The sequence below is a fragment of the Hirundo rustica genome, chromosome 3 (assembly GCF_015227805.2).
Source record: "Hirundo rustica isolate bHirRus1 chromosome 3, bHirRus1.pri.v3, whole genome shotgun sequence".
Classification (NCBI taxonomy): Eukaryota; Metazoa; Chordata; class Aves; order Passeriformes; family Hirundinidae; genus Hirundo; species Hirundo rustica.
In genome coordinates this window covers 29,704,551-29,723,344 of record NC_053452.1, presented here as the reverse complement: position 1 = coordinate 29,723,344, position 18,794 = coordinate 29,704,551, and the positions used below count along the sequence as shown (strand labels likewise).

Genomic DNA, 18,794 nt, shown 5'->3' with positions numbered 1-18,794 from the left:
CAAAGCACAGGTCTTGGAGCAGGGCTTCCAGGTAGTCTGTTAATACAAGTAGTAGAAGTATATATAAGTAGTTTCCCCAGAAACAGCACTTGCTTATGCTGGATGAATACCAATAGTAGCACTGTGGTTCTAATATTACTTCAGGGGCTCACTAACACTGGCACCTGTGCAAAATAAGATTTCCATTTTCCCGGGCCACATCCTTGAATAGCATTTCTTGTCTTCCTGGCTGTGACATTAACACTGATATATCATCCCAGTACCTTATTCAGGCCTGCAAAAGGTCTCCAGATCCCACATATGGGTAAACAGAACCCCAAGACCAACTTCTGTGTTCACAGCATCATTCTCCAAAACAAACCAAAAACTACACACAAGGCCTTTAGAATTTTTATTTCCAAATATTTTTATTTATTTTCTTAGAAATTACAAAGCAACTCTCTCCAGGAGAGCAAGGGAAAAAACCCAACCCTGAAATATTTCTAAGTAATTTTGTTCCATATAAACACAAAGCAAAGTTACATATATCTTTCACACGCATGTACAAAAACATTTTAAGTAAAACATCCTTCACACATAACATGTGCATTAGTCTCAGAACTGAGCACATAATCAGATTGGCCTCACCTACCCTACCTAATCTTATTTTCCTGTTTTCTTTTTAAAATGTACGTTTCTATGCAGGAAACATCTCTTTTTCTGCACAGCATTATGCATATTCAAATTAGCATGGATGGCCTTGGAATTAAATCACTGGGTAGCATAGCCTGACATAAAGCCGTACACATAAGTTGTTACACTGCCATTTATGCAGTGAACTTTACTGGGTACCAGGCAAAACTCTTGAAAGAAATAAAAACGAATTGCTAGAGGGGAAAAGGAAGATGATACACAGTGCTCTCTCAACTACAATCCTGTATGATTCCTATGCAAAACACTTCAAAAGCCAAGTAATTTACAGATCCTGCTCTCCAAATTGATATCAAAGTTCCTACCAATTTCAATCATGGCAAAATAAATCACGGTAAGACATCGATGCTACTGGATATGGACATGGTCAATATTCAATATTCCCATTTTTCATCCACCCACTTTTGGAAAGAGAAAGGACAAAGATGAAAGAACTGCAAAAACTGCAGACTGTTGAAGCAGGTGGGTCAGCAGAGTGCTTCACCAGCCACTAGCAAGAAACAGCAACTGAGAGAGCAGAGCTTCATTCCAACCCACTGCATAATCTCACTGTGGTTGAAAATTTGGGGATTACATGGTCAATGAACAGACCTCACTAGTTGCCCAAGGCTGCATTAACACCTAGCAAAATCCTTTTTGATTCATCAAAAGAACATATTGTCTGTGTCTGACTTTGTGAGCTCGTTTTTAAATTTCACTATTTCATGCATGATGAACACCACTGTAACTCTAAGAACCAAAAGCCTTCAGAGGCAGAGGGTTCACCCAGAAGGTAAAACTTCCACATGCATAAAAGGAAACATCAAGCACACAAAAGTCAGCTGCAACCCTTAGCACAGTGGGGGAACAGGAGGTGCAGCTATTACTCTGCCTTCATTTTTAAATGACGCTGGTGGGTTTCTCACCTCTGCATGAACATGCATCCCAAAGAGAATCAACAGCACTTCTCCCTGACACTGCAACACAGCTGACTCAAAAGACAGTGAATATGCACTATATTTAATCACACTTGAAGCACTCAGGCTTGGTTTGTTGCAGAGTGTGTGTTACAGGGTAAAATGGGTTGGAAATAGTGTGGAAAAGGGATGTGAAAAAAAAAAAATCACAAAAGTTAAGACAGAACATCTGCACGTGAACAATACAGAGAAAGCACTTAAGATTAACACTTGGGAGGTTTAACCAAAGCCCTGGAGAACACTAAATTTTCATTTTTAGCCCACTTGAAACCTTGCAAATGAGCAAGCAATGCTGGCAGCACTCACTCTGTCATTTGGCTCCCGAAAATAGTCCAATGGACTTGGCGTAAGTGCCCTGGCTGCAAGAACAGTACTAGAAGAACCAGTTTGCAAAGCACCTACAGAGAAAGGCCCCATGACAGGTGTTCACAAACAGTGCCAAAGACACAAGGGGCAAATCAGGCTGAGCCTCAGGGCCCCATCCTGGCACATTCTGTGTGTTGTGGGGAATGCTGGATCTGCTGGTTTAACTGAGATGGGCAGCCTGCTCTTAGCCCTCTACTACCGTTTGAACAGCAAGCTCTAGTAAATGTGCAGAAAAGAAAAAGCACTGGCCCCAGCAGGAGGAAATCTCTGATTCCCATCCAGGAAAGGCTTAAATCATGTCACTGAACTCATACACTGACAGTGTGGATGTCTTCAGCTAAGGTAGTCAAGTTGAAATCACTTTAGGGCACACAAAGGAAAAACAGACATTTCTAAAAATGCCATTCAATCAACCTGCTTTATACTTCTACCTCAAGGCCAAAAGGACAGTGACCTAAGAATGATTATTTCTCTTCAGCTGCAAGTGTGGCCCAAAGGAACAAGTTTAGATGCAGACACCTAAAGCTGAGTGAGAACGTACCAGCCCAATGCCTTCCTTGTACCTGGCAGTTGAAGAGCAGAGTTGTGCTGTACTTCTTTGTGATCAGCCATTTTACTTAAAATCTGCATCATATAGAACATTTCAGTGACCATCTAAGCATTCTCCAGCCAGGAACAGTCCAACTGAAGTGGAGTAAAAGCTTGCAGCTCTCACGAAACTCTCAGAATCATTACTGTACCTTTTTCTTGCAGAGTAACTAAATCTCAAACACACTTCTGAAAGGCAAATATTACTAGTCTTTTTTTACAGCTGAGAAAACAGGGACATTGCAGCTTGGCTAATGGTGACTCAGGGGGAATCAAAATAAAGATTTCCTGGTATGCTCTTCCACTACTGACTAGGCTTAAAATAGTGAGAATTTACCCCCCAGGAGAGACCTTTAAAACCGTGATGAACAATTTTAACTCCATTGTCCATAAAAGCCTATGGTCACACATTCTTATTAGACATTGAGGAATTTTATGTTTGGATTTCACTTCTATAAAGTGGAAGAGAAATACAGTTAGGAAAAAAGAATTAAGGCCAGGCATGTTATACAGAAACAAAAATACTATGCCTGAAGCTCATTCTTTCAAAAGATAAACCTGCAATTGTAAAGATAAATGGTAGGTTTGGTAAATTTCCCTCAACCATCCCAAGGGGTTACAGGTATAAAGCCAGTTTAAGTGGCTGTTCATTCTTGATTCATGTTCATTCTAGCTCTTCTGAGAGAGAGACACACTGAATCAAGTTAAAGACCGAGTTGATCAACTGAGGATTGTGCAGAACAAAAAAAATGCCATCAGTCAGCTGAGCCATAGAAGCAAGGAGCAAAATAGATTCTGTTTCAGACTAAGTTGTCAAGATAACAACCTTGAATATGAAAGCTCAGCCAGCCTGAAGTTGCTGCACTCAATCCAATGACGGCAAAGGAAAAGTTTGCATTGCCAGTACAGGCTGACACCATTAGTAAAAGCTGTTTCATTCTCTCCAGAACACCACATCAACTTCCCTGAATAGATGATCAAGTAATCAACTAGGGAGTAAGCTCTGCTGGTCTTGTTTCTAACAAGGAAGAATTGGTGGAGAACATGAATCTCTTGGCTGCAGAGGACATAGAATTGTGGCATTTAAAATCCTGAGAAACATGTACAAGACAGAATCCTGTACCTTTAGGTCAACAGGTTTGGGTTTATCCAAGGAATGTCTCCAGAACTGCACAAGGGAAATTCTGTCCTGGCTGCCCAAAGGAACCCAAGTGTGCTGCTTTATCCTCAAAGACAGCCTTCTCAAAGTAAAAAATAAGTCCTTTCTGACAAGCAGAAATTACATGACTGAAGGCCAGCACAGATGACTGACGAACTCCTGACTGATCTCAAACACAAACAGAAAGGTGCAGAGAAGTGGAAGACAGGATGGGCTGGCCAGCAGAGATAGAGAGACACAGTCCAAGTAGGCAGAAACAATTAGGAAAGCCAAAGCTCAGCTGGAATTGAAACTGGTAAGAAATAAGAAGGGCTTCTTTAAGTACACTGGAAGCAAAAGGAAGGTTAAAGTAAAGAAAATATGATTTACTGTTCAACAGTGCAAGAAATATGGTAACAAAGGATGCTTTTTGTACTTTCGGGTTCATGTACTAAACATCTTTTTCACCTGTTTCCACTGATAAGCTCTGTTTTAAGTCCTGCCAGGTCCTCGAGCCTTCCAGCAGCATGCAGGCATAAAGCATTGCCTACAGCAGAGGAAGGCTGAGCGGGTGAGAACACAGGCCCATGGAAACCAGCAGGCTGAACGTGAAGGCACTGAGGGAGCTGGCTAATGGCACTGAGACCATGCTACAGCATCTTCGCTACATCACCATCATCTTCAGCGACGCCTCTCCAGCTCAAATACCCTGACTTAGGACTCTCTTGCTGCCCACAGCAGTCAATGAGCAGGTAGCCAGCACCCTGAGGGAAATTATTACTCCTCTTTATTTAACGATCACGAGATAACGTTTGGAGGATGGCATCCATTTTTGTGCTCCCCCTTACAAGGGCACTGCAGCAATTACAGTGGAAGGTCACAGAGATGGTTTGGGGGATGGAGCACAGGACGAGCAAGGAGAGCTCAGCGAACGGGGTTTCTCCACACTTGAGAAAAGGCTAAAAAGAGATGTCATTGTATATAATCCCTTGATAACTGGAGTAGAGAAGGCAGTCAGACTGTTCTCAGAGATGAACAATGACAGAACAAGAGGCAGAGAACACAAGCTGGAACATGAGCAATTCCAGCTAGATGCAAATATATTCTTTTCCTTACTGTGAGAGTTCCTAAATATGGGAAAATGCTGCCCAGAGAGATTTGGCATCATCATCCTCGTAGATACTCAAAACGGACAAAGCCCTTAGCAAACTGCTCTAACTGGCTGAGATCTGAGCAGGAGATTGGAGTAGAAATCCCACAGGGTCCCCTCAAACCAAACTATTCAGTGGTTCTGTAACTTAGAACATCTCCTCACAACTACTTTTCACCGGCACGTTCCTCCTTAATCGGCCAAAGCAAGCCATGCCACCACCAAATGTAAAGGTTGATCTTCAGTCTTGTGAATCAGGACAGAGTACAGAAGCCAGCAAAGAGGGGAGCTACACATCAAACCTCTCATAGTAATTTTATGTAGGTCCCTCACACACCAGGGCCAGCCCTGTGTTGGAATCATCACAGTACTCTACTAGTTCCTTTCAAGTGTCTGTTGCACACTATCAGGACTAAATAAAAGGACTGTTCCTTTTCACATCTTCTTCATCTTTTTCTTGCAGCGCTGGTTGAAGACAGGTGAGGATCCCATCAGGCTGTCAGCAGAATGAGAACCGTAGCTGCTCTCAGAGCCGTTGGGGCTTTGTGGCATCCCAGCTTCGCTCATGCCTGACATTGGCTCCTCAAAGACATCACTGCCTAGGACCCCGTGGCCATGTACATTAGCCTCCTCATTCTCCTGTGGCTCCATTTTCACCTGTGCCAAGTTCCACAGTGGGGAAGCATTCACCTCGGCCCCTAGAGAAGGAAAAAGCACACAGTAGTAACCGAGGAAAAAGATAAATCACAAACAGCATGCAGATACAAAGGACAGCAGCAAAGGCAAAGGTGGAGCAAAAGCAAAGCCACAGGTTAACTATGCTGGTGGAAAACCAACAAAGCACACCAAGCACTGTGATCAATAAAAATATCTGTTGACTTATATTTAATTGCCCAGCAACTGCCACTCCAGAAAATATGATGGTATCTTTTCACTGTTAGCCTCCATGTGATTTTCTCCATGAGAAGCAACTTCACATCACTCTCCAGAAGGAGTGTCCCAGGGGCAAGGAGTACACCAAGAGCACATGGACTAGACCCTGCAGAAGCAGGACTTTGAGGAAGTCCAGAAGTCATTATGAGGTCCTTGCAACCATCGGACATCCTGGGCTTCTGCAGGGCAGGTGAAGTGAGCAGGCAGAGGAGTAGGTAGATGAACAGTCCCAAATACCACTGTTAGCACTGAAATGCAGAGACATCAGAGCTGCAGTCAGCCACCTGCCCTCCTGCCTCCTTCTACTCAACACCCATAGGTCTCATCCCGTCCTTCAGCAGAATGGAAAGAAATCCTTTTGGCTCAACCTCACAGATGCCCTGCTGAGAAATAGCTCCCCCCACCCCACTATTTTATAAAACGCTTCTGGACTAGTGTGCAATCTGAGCAATGACTGAGGATTTTCTGTACAAATTACCAAACCATATTCCTTGAAAACAGCAAATGTTTTCTCCCCGAGAGAAGTAATTACAGATTGCATTATTTCTGTTTAAGTTTAAAGTGAGACAAAAATCCTATTAAAAATACACTAATTGGTCTCTTTGCTGAGATGGGCATAAACAGACCAAAACTGAATAAACTGTGAAATCTTCTCTCCCTTGTGCGGCGTTTAAGTTCGCATCGAAAATTAAAATAAATAAATAAATAAATAAATATAATAAACAACCATTTTTGGTAACTTGTCCGAACTTCATGTCTCATAGAGCATGGCTACAGTTTGAAGGCACAACCAAAGCTCTTGTACTTATGGCCATTCCCTGTTATCAACATACTAGTAACAATATGCCGTTATTGGTAGAAATGACAAAGAGAACAAATGTTCCAACACGTGTCTGTGCCAAGAATTCTCCTATATGAAGAAGTCAGGAATCCTTTCCAGATCAGCTTAGCCAAAACCAAGGTTTATGAGACCTTTTTGATAATACAGCTTACATTAGCTCAGTCACCTTAAGGGAAGTCCTTCCTATGTTAATCAAAAGTAAATGCATCCCTGTCAACAATGGACACATCATTAAAATGCTATCGGTTCCAGAGTTACAGCTCCAGTCTACATAATAATCCGAGGTGCTCACTAAACTAAACTCTGTCTTTCCTTCATCAATTGCTCTTCGTGCTCAGCCTTACTCCTTGCAGCTCTGTCACCTGTCACTAAGAGAGTCACTAATGACTAAAAGTACTTAAGCATCAACACAGGATGTTTCATCTTCAAAGCACTTTAACTTCAAAGTACTTCACAAATAAGCTAATCTTTATGTTATCCTGAGAGGCAGAGGAACGGGAACAAGTTTGCCTCCATTTCTCCAGCTGCAATGAAAGTAAGCAGCCAGCTCACAACTGCAATGTCAGGCATCCACAAAAACACAGGAAGAACATGGAAGGCTGTAATGAGAGTTTTGCCCTCAGATACTGAAGCCTTGCTGCCCTCTCTGCAGTCCTCACACCTGCATTTCGAGATGACGGTGTTCTAATTGCAGCAGCTTTTTCTTGCTCCTTAGGATATTACAACTCTCCAGCCTGCCCAGGTCTAGACTGGAACTTCTCACAGATGAGATTTCCAAAGGCTCTTGTAAAGTGAAGAGGGATTTTCAGGGAGGAACAGAGCACTTGTATTCTTAATTAGAAAACATCAATTCTGTATGAGAGAAGCAAGAGGCATTTAATATACAGCTAGTGTGCTAACCTCTGGGTCTCAAGTGGCAGATGCTAATACAAAGATGATTCCAGATGAATCACTCACAACCCTGGACGGGCCAGAGGAATCTGCTGTTCCTTCTCCCACAAAACTGCAAACACTTCACATTTCAGAGGTGATATGGAAAGCAATATGAGCTTTCAGAAAAACATTAGATGGATTTACGTTTTTTAAAAGTCATCACAAGGCAAAAAAACTAATGGACTCAGAGGGACACTCTAACCTCACTATATATGCTACTTAGCTTAGGGTTAATAGGAGGACAAGCTTCATTGTTTTTTAACCAGATTTTTAAGTGAAACAGTTATCATAGCAGGGACTTGCAGAGTTCAGACGGTTCTGTGCAAAATCAAAACTGCCTCTTTTTCATTCCAAGATGTTCAGCTTCACCAAACAGTGAAAAAAATGAAACTTCTGTGTAGATACAGAGCAGGCACGGCCACAGCAGATTCTCCCATGCTTGCCACCAGTGTGCTTCAATGCCGTCAAGGGATGGCACTTTGAGGAAGAGAGTTCAGTCTCCATAACCCCACTAATTCACTCCCCATTTCACTTTCCATGGCCTCAGCCAAGTACAGCAGGCTTTGGGGTAGAGATGCTAGGAGGGATTTCCAGGACCCCATTCCACATAAGTCACTGACAAGCTTTCATAAAACAGGGACTGTCATTACCAGGGTAACTTCTGAATATGGAGGACAGCACCAAGTACCATTCCTATCTCCAGAATTCATTCAGTGCCTAAACTGTGTAAGGAACGTGGCTTTCAAGTTTGCAGGAATATGAATTTCTGGACACAAATCCAAACCTAACCAGGGGAAACAAGATCACATGAAACTGCTGAAGGACTGTTTCCAGGAGAAGCAAGAAACCCTTACCTGAAGTCTGTGGGGAAGCTTCTACTTCCAAGTTGGCAGAGAAGCGCTCGCTTTGAGCTCCAAGAACTCCAACAGGCAAAGACTGGTCACCAGAAGCCAGATCTCCCTCCAGCTCTTCACTTATGGGGAAAGTAATATCACTAACAGGTTCCTCCTTAATCTTCACAGGTTTTGTGTCTTCTGCTGCCTTTTCAGGGTTGACAATCTTCTCATATTCTTCAGAGAGCTGCTTGCTAACCTGTTAAAGATCAGCAGGTGAGAAAGAGGCCAGAAAGGTGAGAGTGACTTCAGAGGATCTGATGGCAATTACGTTGTAGTGCACTCTGTTCCCTGAACATTATTAACATCTGACCTGAATGAGCAAGTAAACAACTTAGCAGCTACACAAGAGATTTTTTTCCCCCTTTAAGTGCACCTTCTGTGCTGTAATAAGGGACTTTAATAAGAGGTTTAATCCACTAACATCTGACTGATAAACATGAACACCTCCATTTTATAAATAGAGATGATGAGGCTCAGAAATTTAAACAGAGCATGAAACAAAAGCAGTGTCTCACTGGTTTTACCTATAAGACTGTCCCCATCCTACAGTAGCAAATTTGCCCAAGCATTAGAAACCAAGCACCTCAGATCTTCAACAGCCCTGTAGTCACCACTGGGCAAAGCTTGAGTATATTCTGTTACATTTACAGCAAAAAACATAGAAGTTTTCTCCAGTTAGAGAAGTGAAACAAATACAGGAATGAGATTTAGAACTACCCTGTACTTCCAGAAACTTAACAACAGTAAACAATTAAATTTAAACATTTCAGATTTCATCTGCTTCTAACAAATACTTGTTTATACCACTAAAACCCAACAGTCAGTGATCTGTGCTCAGGGAAATTGCAAGACTTTCAAACAGCAGAAGAAAGGAGGAAAAAGAAGAGCAAAGCCTATTTCCCCTTTCTAGATATACTTCCAAATAAAGGTGCCACTGTGGACCTCAGTCCTGCATAAAGAACAATGATTGTTAAGACATTGATCAGCTGCAGGGTGAGCGTGAACTGCAGCAGCAGGATGATGCAGAAAACCCAGATTCCAAAAGGACACAATGTCTGAACAAAAACATTCGAACAAAAATGAACAGTACTGGCATTTTGACCAGGAATGTTTCTAACAAAGACAACTCTTTAGGTTGTTATTTTTATATAAGAAGAAGGTAGCACCTGTGTGACAACTCAGATCAGTAAAATACTACCCTACATTCCTAAAGCTTATGGAAGTCACTCCTTGCTAAAGTGAACACAAACCACTCTACAGCCTAGAAATTTATGTCTGCTTACACATTTTCCAACATGTTAACCAGCCAAATATCGCACTAAACGAGAAAATTCAGCTCATCAGACAGTTCTGATTTTACCTCTACTTGGTAATTTTGACTGGGTATTTCAAGAGCTGGAGGACTCTTCTTAAATTCAGGCAAGCCATCAGTAGAGCATCCTTGGTCTCACTAGGAAGACAGATAAGGGGTTCTGTCTTCCAGCCAAAAAGTTCCCCTTCTCTTTCCTTTGATGACTCCTCCCCAAACCCAGTCAGATTTCCCCTCAGTAAGACTCAGGACTTGCCCCAGGAATAAGCAACTGTACTGGGGGTACAACATTTCTTGGTGCCGCCAAACCCCTAAAGCCCTTCTCACCTGAAGCATGTAGCTGTGATAATCCTTAATGCGGTGCTGCCAGAACTTCTGCAGTGAGAGCACGCTGCCAATGCCCACCTCGTGGAAGACCTGCTCCATGACGTCAGGGAAAGGGGTGTGCCCGAGCCGAGCCTCTCGATCCACAGCGAAGCGCAGCAGCTTGGTGAACTTGAGGCAGTACTCGTGGGCGATGTCCGTCAGCGTCTCCAGGACGCTCTCGTTGGCGCACTCAAAGCCCGTGTGCGCCAGGATGGTGGCCATCGACTGGTACAGAAGCTGCCGGCAGGAGGACCAACTCAGCTCTGTCACTGGCTCTCCTTTTCCTCTAAAATATAGAAAAGACAAAAACAGCACACAAAAACTGAAGGACTGGATCAGTTGAAGAGACATTGTCAGTAATAAGGTGATGTACAAAGGGAAAGCAGGGGCTTTGGGTTGTCTACAGCTTCTCGGTTACATATCTACCTAGTAAGTGTTTATCTGCTTTTCCTCCTCTCCCTCCCTCCAAATCAGCACTTCCAAGTTTCATTTTCCCTTCTAATGCCACAAGATTCTTTGGGTGATTCATGAATGTGGGAGGCAAATCCTCTGAACCCTTACGCATCTCCCTTCCCATCCAAGAGCTTTTCTCCTGGAGATGTGAATTAAATGGGTCCTTGACACAAACAAAAAAAGGCATTTTAAACAACATGAATGCAAATAACTTCCCCTCTCAGTTAATCACATTGCTCTGCCTTATTATCTCTGATGTCACAGGCCTAATAGTCAGAGACAAAGGCTTCTGGGATAGACAAGACTGGAATTTCTAAAGCAAAAGACACACATAAAAAAAGCAAGAAATGGGACACACACACATTTCATAGAGGTACGCTGTAGCCAAAAAGACATGTTTCTCTGCCCTCATTTCCAGCAGACAGTCACTAAGCATGACACTGAAAGAAGTACCCCCACATGCAACCTAAGATGTGAACACCAGGCCCTGGGAGGAGGCCTGGAAAAGTTTGGTCATAAAGCACCATTCCCTGGTCTCGGGTTTAAGACCTCCCTCCTCTGTTGCTAAGCAGGAAGGAATGACTACACAGGATGGAGGAGATGGAGAACAACTGACATGAGCACTTCAAACATCATTCACTTACAGTCAGCCAACCGAATTTTTCATCACATGAGTTAACAAATAGATATTCCCCAGAGGAGTCAAGGCAAGGCCTCCGGTAGGGAAACGTGTATCTACCAGATTTCTCAACTTACAATTAAGTGCATGTAATCTATTTGCCCGTGTCAGTAACATGGACTTCAAACACTGATGTCAAAAAATGAAATTCCATTACTGCTAAGTATGATACATTTTTTTACACTCCATTCAGCACCGGGGGCAGAATTAAGGGAACAATTTCACTCTTCATTTGTTTCTGATCAATTTCTCCCAACATCTTCCGCATGGCACCCGGAGATTCTCCTCGCTGTTAACCCTAGATAACGGCATATCACATACACTCTTTCCAGTAGAAGGACCTGATTTAACAGCACACAGACAGTATTGATGGCTTGATAAAATCCTTACTACTCTGTCTCTCCAACAACTCATGAGGTTCCCTTCAGTCTCACTGAGAAGTTGGGCCACAGAGCCTCAGCTCCCTCTGATCCTCAGAGCTGACACAGAAAACACAGCAGTAAAACCACTGAAACACAGCAGTAAAAAAGTGAAGAGGAGTGAAAAGAAAGGTGAAACTTAGAGCTACCAGGATGAAAATTATTCAGTTTTAAGAACGCCAGCGCAACACTTCCTGATTATTCAAATAAAGAGGGAATCACACTATATTAAGAGTGGCATATGATCACATTTCTAAGTAGATATTAAGAACAGTATGTGAATCTTAGGTCATGGATTCATCCCAGTCATTAATTGATGGAAAATGACTAGCATCCCAATTTCCACTTAATTATGTAACTACTTTGCAAAGAAGACAGCAGGCACCCTGACAGGATGAATTAAAAGATCATCAGCTTCTTTATAAACCAAGTTTATAACCCATACTATTTTTACATCTCCCTCACTCCCCTCTCCACCTCAGCAGCAGAATTCTGAAGCTCACAAACAGCCATATGTCTCACACAACACCAGGACCAAGAGTTTACAACAGAAATAAACCACCATCAAAGAAAATCAACCAGAAAACAATCCTTAAAATTCATGTCAATAAAAAATAATCTCTTTTTTTATATAAAGGACACCTAGCTGTCCAGCAGCCAGCAGTGGAGATCATCTTATACTATCAAAACTGAATGCCATGCTACTATTAATACAGAAACATTCACCAAAAATAGCGTGGATAAACTTAAATTACACAGATTTTTGGCAATCCCAAGCAGGATACTCAGCCACCTGCAAAGCAGTGTAAAACAGTGATTCAGTAATGCATATCACTGTTCAGAAGCAGCAGAGAATATTGTATGTCTTTTAAACTCATAGAAGAAAAGAAACTAATTGTGAGCATTAAAATGCAGCTAGGTCACTATGCTGGAAGGCATATAATCAACTTGAAATCTAATCAATTAAAGGCAGAGAGGAAAGATATTTCAGATACTGTATTCAAATCAAAATCTCCATCTCTTGCTCTTGGTAAGGCAAATCAATTTGGTTTTGTTTTTCTTATGTCTTCTTCTCTTGTTTTCCTGTTTCTCATAATAAACAACAGAGAAATATGATTAAAAGCCAGAACAGAGAGCAAAAATTGAAATGTTGTTGTAGATGTTAATAGAAACCAACAAAGAAAATAATTTTTCTTCATCTCCTTTAATTTCCAGGTACCCTCTGGTAAGAATGCACATGAAGAAAAACCGTCATATAGACACATTTATGCTGAAAGCAGTTATCTAATGTCAAGCCTTCCCAAAAAGGACAAGCAAACTTCCTCTTTTCCCTGATGATCACAGCTAAAGAGTGTTGGACTTAGATTTCATCCAGATACTCAGCACAAAAAAGCACCCATCCAGACATTATCATTACACAGAATGCCACCCCTGCAGAACTTTGTTCTTTTCCTGAAAGGCTTGGTCATACATCTCATAATAAACAACAGAGAAATATGATTAAAAGCCAGAACAGAGAGCAAAAATTGAAATGTTGTTGTAGATGTTAATAGAAACCAACAAAGAAAATAATTTTTCTTCATCTCCTTTAATTTCCAGGTACCCTCTGGTAAGAATGCACATGAAGAAAAACCGTCATATAGACACATTTATGCTGAAAGCAGTTATCTAATGTCAAGCCTTCCCAAAAAGGACAAGCAAACTTCCTCTTTTCCCTGATGATCACAGCTAAAGAGTGTTGGACTTAGATTTCATCCAGATACTCAGCACAAAAAAGCACCCATCCAGACATTATCATTACACAGAATGCCACCCCTGCAGAACTTTGTTCTTTTCCTGAAAGGCTTGGTCATACATCTCATAATAAACAACAGAGAAATATGATTAAAAGCCAGAACAGAGAGCAAAAATTGAAATGTTGTTGTAGATGTTAATAGAAACCAACAAAGAAAATAATTTTTCTTCATCTCCTTTAATTTCCAGGTACCCTCTGGTAAGAATGCACATGAAGAAAAACCGTCATATAGACACATTTATGCTGAAAGCAGTTATCTAATGTCAAGCCTTCCCAAAAAGGACAAGCAAACTTCCTCTTTTCCCTGATGATCACAGCTAAAGAGTGTTGGACTTAGATTTCATCCAGATACTCAGCACAAAAAAGCACCCATCCAGACATTATCATTACACAGAATGCCACCCCTGCAGAACTTTGTTCTTTTCCTGAAAGGCTTGGTCATACATCTACAGGTAAACAAGAGATCCTTAATCCCTGAAATTTTGTCACCAGAGTTTAGCAGGATAGGGAATTAAGTCTGTGACTTGGAGGTGATCTCCTCTACAGAATATATAGTATATCACAAATACTGGCCAACTTGCTGCTCTTCAAATTTGTATTTCTAACAGAGTGCTATATATTTTATATACGGGTCACCAACACTAGATGATGTTCCAGACAGAAATCTACCTGTGAAGCTACAAATTCATTAGACTCAAAGGCCAGCTTTCTCCCACCGCTACCAAAAACAGGCAGAACTTCACAACAGAAGACAAGAAAACAGTGTCCATTTATACCAACCAGATTTATTTGGTGATTTAGCCAGTTTTCAGAACTCTCAAAAGACCCACTTTCTGTGTCAGTCAGTTAAGTGACAACGAGCCACCCCACAAAGGCAGCACAATCCATTCCTCCAAGCTCCTCTCCTGTAAGGCTGTTTTCCTTAGAGGGAAGGGGAGCTCATGGTTCCTTTCTCATGTAAGTGTCTTCAGGGGACAGGCTAAGTCAGCACAAGGATCAGCAGCTGAGGTTCAATCAGCTGCAGGAATGGATTGAAGTGCCCTGCTTCCTCCCAGGTGAGCATAAGCCAGCAGCAGATGGAGGGAGGGACTGTTTTCTTTATGAACAGGACAATTTGATGAAACATTATGCTGTGAAGTTGAATTTCTACCAAATGAGCTGCAACAAGGCTGCTTTAGAGCCATTTTCCCAAAGCAGTAAAATAAAGGAGAACATTGCAGAAACAAGATACTCTAGTCAGAGAGAACACCGAAGAACACAGCACACTAACTCAAACCAGAAAGTTGTTTTCTTTCAGAAAAGAGCCTTTTTAAATACCTTTGCTACATCTACAGAAGGCTGCACAGTTATGAAAAGAAAATGCTCATTAGATAATGGCAAAAATAAATTGGGTCCCAGTGGCGTAACTCAGACCAGCTTTGAAATGGGCGAAGCCAAAGCACTTAGACCATCAGGGGAAGTCTCCTCTGCCCACTTTAATCACACTGCTCCAAATCCTTCCCTGCATTAAAACTGCTATCCCACTGACACGTACTCCTCTACTTCTATACAGACATTTCTTCACTGCAAGTCCTTTCTGCCAAGAGCTGTCTTCCCATTGCAAACTCCCAGTTTTGTTTACAGACTACCTTTCAATGCAATCCAATGTGGCCAGGAATGCAAATGACCAAATGAGTGAGAAATCTTTTAAGAGAACCCAACCACGCACACACAAGAAGAGCCACGTGAGCAGGTCAGGCTTCCTTTGAAGATGGATGCATGCTAATCTGAGGAAGCTGAGCAGAGAAGATGGAAAAGCTAGCAGCTGTTATATGGTAAGGGTCTCCTGTCAAAATGGTACTTTCAAGTCCACAGTTTCGTACCCATTCTCCATCAATTACACTTAAAGCTTCTTTTCTATTTCTCCACCAAGCAAAACCAAACTTTAATCCCTTATTGTGCATCCCAAGAACTGTAACATCATCAGGAGCAGATGGTACCTCATTCAAGAATACTAAAGGAATGCAAGGATGAAACAGCTGAATAGCTGTGGTGAGTCACCTCTTGCTTTAAACTGCCTCGGCTCATGAGGACCAGAAGAGAGAAAATGTGAAAACAATTTATTTTAATACGTTCAGAAGAGATGTGGAAAACTGCAGGCATGGATATATTTTGGAGCATCGGGGAAATTCGAAGAACTAGAGGACACACAAGTAAATATGTTACACTCAGAAAGAACCCAGAGAGCTTTTTTAACTGTAAAACCTGCTTCACAAACCTACCAGAGTTCTCCAAATCTATCAACAAGCAAGTAGATCAGAGATCTCCACTATGGAGTCCAGAGATCTCCACTATGGAGTCCAGGTCTTCCCTGGGGGATCTGTGCCAGAATCAACATATTTTTCATCATGTTTTCTTAACATATTTAGAAACAGTCTGTAAACTGTAGGAGAGGAATAGTGTAGTGATTATAAACTATTGTTAGTACAGACTTTGGGGGGTTGATAAAACCAAACCAACTCACAAACAGCTATAAATTAAGCTCTGCCTCTCCCTCATCATATGAGGAGGTAGGGGTTACACAAACCGGGCCGACAGGGGAAAAAAAAAACCGATTCAGGGGATAACAAACTAAAAGACATGGGGACAAAGTGTCAAAGCATGAAAATGAGTAACAGGGAAACAGTAACTAAACCTGTGATCTGATTCAGGCTGGCTACTCTTATCCTCTTTTCTTTCCGTATCTACATGTACCTATACAATACTTCTCAGACCCAGGCTACTGACCAAGAAAAACAGAATTAGAATATAGATTTATCTAAATGCTGTAATTCTGACAACTGTACTTCAGAAGGCAGCATAGATTTAAGCACTACCATGTTATATCAGGGGAAGAATGTTCTTCCTTTAATTTGATTTTGCACACTCAGAGGCATCAGCAAATCACAGAACTTCATTTTTGCTACTAGAACAGCACCTATGGAACAGCTGCTATTCTTAAGTCATTTGTCTCAAAACAGTTAAGAACAAACATGCAACAATAAACTCAAAGCCTTGCCCCTGGAAAAGCATAAATGTGTTTGGGTTAGCAAGCGCGCAATTAAATTCTAGAATACGCTGCAGCTCATTATAAATCCACCCTGTCAGCCGCAAAACATTTCATTTCAAAACTGTCTCTCTACTTTCCACAACGTAGTCCTTACACTCCCCCACGTGGCTGACCACTAAATAACATTTCTTTACCCGGACCCCAGAAACTCCAAAGGAACAACAAAAAGACAAAGCAGCCCTCAAAACATGGCCAGAGCCATAGAAAACTGAACTTCGAGCTGAAGCCACTGAGGAGGACAGAACAGGACACTTCTCAGTTCCAGAAACCACAGGGCCACGGTGCAGGAGACACAAGGCCTGACTACTCACACAACTGCATTTCCCTTCACCCCTCTCTGCCAATTACTTTGAATCTTCTGAGAAGAATGACAATGTTCCTCCAGAATCACTCTACTGTTCAGAGAGTCTCTGTTACCAAATGCAACATCTTTCAATAAAATTCATTTTATACAACCTCAGGCCATTAAAGATCTCAGTGGCATTTAACCAGTAAATTATATTCCATCGATGCACATTTACCCATTTTAAAAACTAAAATGTATTATCCTCTCCCTCAAAATGTTCGTTAGTGCACATAGCAGCAAGGATTAATCCCTTAATTTAAACACACATAACCTACGAAGTACTGTAAGATCTTGCAAGAAATGCAAAACCTCCTTGTGAAATTAGTGCCGTCACGGGGACAGACAGGCAGTGGTGGCAATACTATTTAATCAAAGGCTGGCAGCAGAGGTAGAAGCAGTGTAAAATTTTCTTTACACTTTCTCCAGCTGGTGGAGCCAGTAGCAGAGACAAGAATTCCCTTCACTTGTATTCATTTCCAACTCTGACTGGAAGGCCGCCAAACTGAGTGGAATGTGACAGTCACTGTGCCACAGGTCCTCAGCCACCGAAATCTTACAAATACATTATCAAATACATCTTTTCAGAACCTACAGCTGAACAGCCAAAACCTAGTCATGTGTTTTCTGGATTTTCAACTACAGTAACACAATTTTAGTTCTAAGTGGTCTGAACAGAAGAGCCTTTATGTCCTAAACTAAAAGTGTTGAAATACCACAGACAAGACCATGCACACGCATTTAGCGTAGCACTAACAAGACAGAAAACAGCACCACACATCCACATTTTACAGACAGGAAGCAAAGGAGAGCAATGTGCATGTTATTCACACAGGAAAAATCCAAGTATTTCCTTCCTAAAGCCTGTTTAATACTTTACATACAGCTGCTTGACCCTTCAGCCTAAGGGAATCAACACAATGACATATATCTTTTAAAACGCTCATCCTTCCTTCAGCCAAGAACTAACCTAAAGAAATACCAACACACCTGTAGAAATCACTCTCTGGGTCACTGTGCCTCAGCTGAAATGGCATTTTGGGGGTTTTGCTATCCAAAGGAAGCAGATCATCAGGGAGAGGTGGGGAGGCCGGACAAGATGGCAGGGGTTCATTCTCTTCAGTTTTTATGCCCTCTGCTTGCTGCTGGCTTTGAGCCTGAGCCGCGGCGATGAGGCTGCGCAGGCGCCGGTTGTGCTGGATGAGCTGGATGGTGTGAATGGTGAGGCTGCAGGGCTCGGAGGGGATGTCCAGCATGGTGGTGGGACGGGGTTTGTTCGCAGACGGCTGGTGCAGGGGTGGGTCCTGGACTTCCACAGTACGAAACTCGCGCTGCAGCAGGTCAAAGGAGCTGCGGTTGGCCTGGTTGGAGGAGACCGGGATCTCGCCCCAGTATCGCAGCATTTTTACATAGGTCACCTGTGGTGCTCAGAGCCCAGAAGAAGGCTACCGAGTGCCGCGGCTACACAGGAGCCTCGTTGCAGGGAAAAGCACTCTGGGCAGCACCAGACACTGGAGCTGGGATGACGCTCCGACCACCTCGAGTCACGGCGGCCGAGCAGGCTGTCGCTTAGCGCCTCGCTGGGCAGCGCAGCGTCCTCGACGGCATCAGGCTGCCACTCCGGCAGTTTACAGATCGCATCGCGGCTTTTCCTGAGGGGAGAGGGGACACAAACAAACGCACTCGTGAGACGGAAATTGTTTCTGTGTGTAACAAGGGCTGCTGCGGGCCCACCCGGGCCTCGCTGAACGGGACCCGCGGCGCGGAGAAATTCCGGGGGCCGCACTCGATTCGCCCGCCACTCGCCCTCCTTCCCTCCCCGGGCCCGCGGCTGCCCCGCACCCCAAGGCC

General features: G+C 42.7%; 1 protein-coding gene across 3 annotated transcripts in view; it reads right to left on the bottom strand.

Moving 5' to 3' along the window:
• Positions 1-381: 381 nt before the first annotated feature.
• SUPT7L (SPT7 like, STAGA complex subunit gamma) overlaps positions 382-18,794 on the bottom strand; it is a 19,102-nt gene continuing 689 nt past the window's right edge. For 2 of the 3 annotated variants that reach the window (XM_040057731.2, XM_040057728.1), the window contains exons 2-5: positions 17,934-18,595; positions 10,128-10,452; positions 8,450-8,687; positions 382-5,586 (exon numbers count right to left, since the gene is read on the bottom strand). In XM_040057731.2, the coding sequence (XP_039913665.1) occupies positions 5,324-5,586; positions 8,450-8,687; positions 10,128-10,452; positions 17,934-18,346 (1,239 nt within the window). In that variant the 5' untranslated portion in view covers positions 18,347-18,595 and the 3' untranslated portion in view covers positions 382-5,323. Of the gene's footprint in view, positions 5,587-8,449; positions 8,688-10,127; positions 10,453-17,933; positions 18,748-18,794 lie in introns of those variants that run through there. The other variant, XM_040057729.1, reaches the window with a different exon arrangement.